We start from the raw sequence: 6,594 nt of genomic DNA, 5'->3' as shown, positions 1-6,594 counted from the left end.
GGGCACTGGGCAACGCATATGAGGCTTTGATTATTATTACAACGCTGGGTCAGCAGCCCACCTTCTCTGCAAGATCATTTACATTTTTTTTCTCTCCATTCTTGACATACTTAATGTTTTCTTGTCAGTAATTAACCTTTTACTTGAAATGAGAGGCTTAAGAATTATGAGGCCATTATGGAGCTGAATGCAGTGGTTCTTTGAGATGGCAAGATGACAACGTACTGCACACCTCTGTATATGGCAACGCTGTCCTTCGTCCCATTATGAAATATGCTTTTATTAAAAACAGAAAAGCCGTTTGTTTTGGTGCATGCAGGGGAGAGGATCTGCGCTGCTGAGAACGTCCAGTGGGGCAGTGCAGGTCTGGCACGGGTTGTTCCAGTTTAAAACACACAAAGAAATGCCAAGCATTACGTGTTTGCATCATTTTGTTCATTGTCCAGCAGGACACAAGTGATGAGAAGGGATAAGCCCGTGTCTTTCACTTGATGTGAAGTGCCTCGGTGCTCTTCTTGGTGAGAAGGGCTGCCTGATCCAGTAGCATTTAGGTGCAATCTGCCCTGGGGCTGGTACCACCTTCAACACGGGCAAACACAGCTGACACAGAAAGGCAGATGGGGAGCTAATTTGGAACAGTGTGTAATCTCTGTACCCGTTAGCAAAAGCTAAGACCGCCCTGAGGCTCTTCCAGTGCCAGCTGCAAGATTCACATCTCTAAATCCAATGGATTAGAACCACAAAGACCCGCTGATAAGGTTTTCGGCTTTCCAAGGAAACTGAATCACTGCTTGACTCTCCTTCCCCTTGTCCCTTTGCTAATCTGCAGGGGATCTCAGCAGACAAGAGACAGGAAAAAACCGGCACCTACTTACCTGAAAAACAGTCACAGTTAGGATCAATCTTGCAGTCACAATCTGATGGGGCTCCAGCGATCACAGAGATCTCACCGTTGGTTGTGACCTGTTGTATACGGTTGATCTTTCTTTCATCTGTCTCTGCAATGTAGAGTATGCCGCTGTGCGACACGGCGATGGCCCTGGCCGACTCCAGGGTCGAATGGATGGCCACCTTGCTGATGATGAAGTGGTCGATGCCTGGCACCTGGCAGTGAATGGGACGCCCTGCAATAATTCGCACACGCCTGTTCTCAGAGATCTGCAGGACAATGTTGTTGTCCAGGACATACAGTGAATTGTCCAGAGGGTTCACTGTGAGATCTGTTGGCCACTCTAACCGCACCTGGAAAAATAAAATTAAGGGCGAGGTAGGGAAAAAACCCAGAAACAAGAATGATTAAGACAGTACTGCAGTTTCATTTGACCATCTCCCATCACCGTGTCACCAAGGCACCCGGTGGATTCACCCAGCACCACTTCTTTCTCCCTTTAACTGCATTTGGCAGAAGAAGTTTCAACAAACACACTCTTTTCTGAGGCCCAGTGCCAGTGTGGAACAAAACTTGATTTGAAAAGTGATTTAGCACCCTTTGAGAGATATTTGCACAGGTCCATTAAAGTGGGAGCTTTATTATACCTACGCAGTCATGCAAATACAAACACACACTTCATGTCGTGGGACATCAGCCAGAAAATCTTCCAGGTCTGAATGTTATTGTTTCAAGGTTGCAGTCAACACTGGCAGAGTGGAAAACAGTTAGAGGTTGTCCATGTCCTAACACTTCAGTTGACTGTTAGTACAAAAGGAGAATGATATACTAGAAGAGTACGAGACATTTCCACAATTTATTTACTGAGCAAGAAATGTTAGTAAGACTTATATAGACTTACAGGAACCATAATCTCGTTCTTTGTAGCGTAATAACACACCAATGTATCACAATTCACATGACACGGCAGCCCAGCCATAATTATTTACAATGATTTTTCTTCGTGAATTCAGTATTTCAGTCATGGATTAATTAAATTCTTCATAGTGAAGTTCAGCTTTTTGCCTTTTTCCCATGCGGGTGGGAGTGCCAACCGAGCAGTTTCCAAACCATGCTGGAGGAAATACTGGTAGAACGACCTCACTCATCTGATACCTGTTGCATCAGCATCTGGAGCAATTAAACATGCTCCCAATTAAAGGTGGGGCTGCCTGTCAACCTGAAGGACAACCAGTATGTGGGCTGCTGACTGCAGCACGTACTGGCCAGACCTTCAAACTCCTCCTCTGGAGGAAGCTCAGTAAGGCAGTGCGGGATTGTTGAACTGGGAAACATCAGAGCACACTGGCCCCTTTGGCCAGTGTGGCCAGCTAATGGCCAGTGCAGGATTTGGACTGCAGCTTGTCTGTGGCAAGGTCAGAGAACAACCGAGCCTCCGAGACTGCAAGACAGCCTATTTTTGTCTGTCTCAGGATGCTCTGCTTGTTCTCTTTCGTGAAGAGATGGCTGCTTTTAGCTGAGTGGAATTTTTCTGGACTAAATACTTCAATCAGAGAAGAATAAATAGCAGGCTGAAATGCGATGGTGTTGTACGCTTTCTATCTCACAGAAGCTTCCATTATTTCACTTACTGATTTTGTTGCTGTTTTTGCTCATTTTTCCACTGTGCTAATTAAAAGAGCCACGAATGCAGATACTGCAGATGCTAACACAACGCTCAGCACCGAGGAACAACATATGGTGAAGTGCGTGGCCATCACAAGCCACCTGCTCGCCTGGGGTCAGCTCAGGAACCAGGCTGAAGGCCAAATCCCTCCCTTTCTCAAGCATCAGTGTTTCCTGAATAATCTCATTTCCAGAAGTACAGTGCTGGTTTGATAATTGATGTTTTAATAAAGCGAGGGCATTGCGGCTAGCGTGTCTTGTCCTCCGTGGTTACATGGTGCACCACACAATTATGAAGGCTCACGGGGTAATCGAATTCCTCCGCGTGCCCAGTCCATTTTGCTAGACAGCATAATAACTGGCATTAAGACTAATGCTGCTGGGTTCAAGATGTCTTCTGAACCAGGTGGTAGAGTCCTTCCAAATGATGATAAATTTGGGGAAACAGTTGGAAACAGATTCCTCCCATAAAGGTGCCGATTTCTCTCTGTGTGTGACTGCCCATATTCCACCCGGCACATTGGGGCTGGTTAGCTCACAGCTCAACTGCGAGTTCACTGGGACACCAAATAAAACTCTCAGCACAAAAATCTCTACAAGGCTCTCTTCAGGAGACTTGGAAAAAACCTTGTTTGCAATGTACCTTTAATGCAGAACGTTTGATAACTCTGCCAAAGAAAATGGATCATTTTCAATGGGAAACAGACACCTTCAACTTCAACAGCCTCCTTCACAGATCGCTCTGCTGTAAGAATAATCTTTGGTTGATCATAACTAGATTATTGGTGAGAAAAACTTCCGCCCAAAACTATGCTTTTTTTTTTTTTTTTTTTGATTCTGCATAGCACCTGCCATGTCTTAATTGCCAGTTTTCCTTCACAGACCAGTCACACTGCCTTTGCTCAGTGAATAATTTGAATTCCTCCCACTGTGAAGGATGCCTGCTGTCTTGCAGATAAACAGGGACTGGGTTGGGCCAAACCAACTTTTTCTCTGGTTGATTTGAGGCTGATTTGGTTTACTGAGATAGAACAAACTTCTATGCAGCTGTCTCTTTCACTTGCAGCAATGTGCCTAAAGCTTAGTCCTAACAGCTGCTAACTGCAAGCACATTTGCTTTCCTCCTGATCACATCTGTAAATCTAGCTGCATTATGGGAAAAACAAACAAAATTTTAGTTGGGGACTTCTAAACAATTTTGGTTACTACACCAGAACTGCTGCCTAGCCCTCTGCTCTGCACAGCTAACAGAAGGTACGGCTACGGCTTCTTCCTGGACTTAAAGCGGTCATGGACGTATTACTGGTTTAGTCCCAGATGAACTAGTAAAACTACCATGTACCTGCCTCGAGACTGCAGCATAAAACCTGCCGCTGCTCACTGCAAGCTTATGCTAGGGCAACTGGAGGGGGAAAATGGTGAAATAAGCCAATTAAAATCAAACATGCAGACAAACACATCCCCTGAGCGTTCCTAATCTGAAGAATTTCACAGATTTAGAAAAAAAATCTGCACCGTTCTTGTCAGGATGAAGCCTCAAGGCGTCTTACGCTGCTGGCCGCTGGGGCTGCTGCAGTCCCACCCCATTCCTTCTCCCAGTGCAGCAAGACCAGTGTTTATGAGCTTCTGCAGAGGGCAGGTTGGGGACAGTTTGCTGGATAAAAACTAATCAGCTAAATTGGCTTGAGCTGAAGTGTAACTGCACCCTCAGGTTCACTCTTATCCTGCAGAATCACTGCTTGTTTCTTTTCTTTTAAAGCGAACTGCTTTCTGGCAGGTTTCTGTGACCAAAGCATCAGTTGTGCTTCATTCAAAGCCAATAAAGACAGTACAGTGAAGCACTTAAATTCTCATCTGATACGACTGTGCCTATTAAAAAGTTTTTCCAGACAAAACCTGTTAGGATTAGAATACTAAATCAGTTAATAATACAATTTTTAATATGAAGCAGTACTTCACAAGCCCCTGTAAAAAGTCCTCTCCCATAGATGCATATTTTTCTTATAACTCCAAACCGGGCCAACGGCAAGTGTTCTTCTATTCAACGGGTTCTTTTTTGGAGCAGTATACAGAGATGGCATTGCCGATTATCCCATTATAAACAAACAAAGAAGGTTCCTTCAGCAGCAGTCAGCACCTCACACTCCTCACAGACCGAATTTTTCAGGTGACAGTTCTGATCTGGTTCGCAGGAGGCTGAGTGTATGCAATGGAAACAAGTGAACCCTTGAGCAATGAGACCTTTCGCACCTAAGTATTAACATGTCAACTTTTCTGGGAATTCAGCATTTCCCTGTCACCGTAAAGGGTCCAGCTATATCTAATAATCAATCTCTGGTTTGAGAAGTGTAAAATTAACACCCACTGGTCTGGCTTTCTAATACATGTTTTTCATGTCAAGTGTTCTGGAAAACACAAAGTTCACTCAGGTGGCTTCGGTTTAAATGGATTTTCACTGCGAGATCTACATTTAGGTAGTTAAATAGCTCTCAGCCCCAAATGGTGTTTTTTGTGTCCGTTTCTTTCTTGCAAAACAAACCTGTGCTTGTGTATCTATCTCACTAACTTTTGAAATATTTCAGTATTTTTCCCACAGCGAACTTTTACAACTAAACAAACAACTTCAGATTTTGCAAAGCAGGGCTGATAGGAGAGCCTGCACTCGTACTTAAAAACACACCCGCCCGCCCAAATACATGCATGTCAGTGTTAGTTTGTGAAGAAAACTGTTTCGCTTTTGGGTTTGACCATATGGCTAAAACTTTCTGCACATTTTGCACGACATTTTATGGCTGTGGTATTTTGGTACTATTTTAAACGAATCGGATCAAACAAATTCTACCGTTCATATCAAAGTAAGAAAAGTAGAGTGAAAAATTTATCCTTGGCTGCAGATGCTGGTTTCAAGAGCTTAACTGTTTGGTTGCGGGGGTAAATTTCATTGGGATAAGTTTAATTTATCATGGATTAAAAGCTACACAGATTCCTAAAAAGGCTTCATCATTGCTTTGATTTCTTGCCATGCTTTGCTTGTATATTTTGATTCAATTTCATGCAGGAGAATGAAATTCATGCCAAAATTTGTCTGATAGTCCTGACTGATGGATTACTTCCTATCTGCACCGCTCAGCTTCAAGCCCTCCTGTTTCAGCTACCTTTGCCTTTATTCAGCTTTAGGATAACGCATTCGCAGCCCTCATCATAGCCTCTTCCACGTTTCTCATTTCCTGACTTCCTTTTGCCATCTCTTCTTACTTATACTCCAGCAGTTGTTTCCAGGCCAAACCCTTCGACTCACCACAATGTCCTTCTAAACAGTATTCTTCTCTCTTCCCGCTCAAACCCTTCTTTTCTCCTTCCTTCTGGGAGAGAAATGGCTCCAAGGAAGGACTCACACAGGTGGTCTATTAGGAGTGAGCGTGTAGTTTACAAGACAGTAGGAGACTGGTTCTGCTTCCCTGAACTTTTTACTGGATGTCTCACTACATACATTTCTCTCTATTTTCTCACAGTTGACAACCACGGATATTTTTTCATCATTTTCTGTCAGTCTGCTCTCACTTCTGGGCTCTTTCTTTTGTTGACACTGACACTGTCAGGTCCTCTCGGCAGCTTAGCTTCTTTCCTAATGGCACACAGAGACACAACTCAGGTCCTGCCGTCTGACACTGGGGAACCCTTCTCCGCGGTGGGATTACAGCCTCCTCCCCCGCTGGAGGAGCCTTTGTTTCTCATGCTCCTGATGCTGCATATTAAAAGATCCAGAAATACACAGTTCAGCTGTAGCAGTCCCTGCTCTAAACTTCACTGCATGCTCTCTCTGCATTCACTGTTCCCCAGTGAGAAACACAAATAAATGAGTTTTGCAGCCTAACGACAGCTGGTTTCTACCCTAGGCTGGGAAAGCAGCTGTGGCACATTTACAGATGCAGCTCAGAGGTCTGGGGCCACCAGTTCTCTGGGATCACAGCTCGGGTAGTCTCCCTGCCAGTCTGGCCTTTGCCATCACTTATTTCCAGCGGATGAGGGACCCAGCGCAG

General features: G+C 44.4%; 1 protein-coding gene across 1 annotated transcript in view; it reads right to left on the bottom strand.

The window, feature by feature from the left end:
* Nucleotides 1–875: 875 nt before the first annotated feature.
* The window catches only part of LOC104493944 (teneurin-1), a gene marked incomplete at its 3' end in the record, with an annotated part of 128,519 nt that continues 122,800 nt past the window's right edge, over nt 876–6,594 (bottom strand). Inside the window, exon 20 of the mRNA XM_010136714.1 lies at nt 876–1,242. Coding sequence (XP_010135016.1) covers nt 876–1,242 — 367 coding nt within the window. The remainder of the gene's footprint in view (nt 1,243–6,594) is intronic.

Source organism: Buceros rhinoceros, unplaced genomic scaffold (assembly GCF_000710305.1).
Source record: "Buceros rhinoceros silvestris isolate BGI_N320 unplaced genomic scaffold, ASM71030v1 scaffold8745, whole genome shotgun sequence".
Classification (NCBI taxonomy): Eukaryota; Metazoa; Chordata; class Aves; order Bucerotiformes; family Bucerotidae; genus Buceros; species Buceros rhinoceros.
This window is presented reverse-complemented; position numbering and strand designations above follow the sequence as displayed.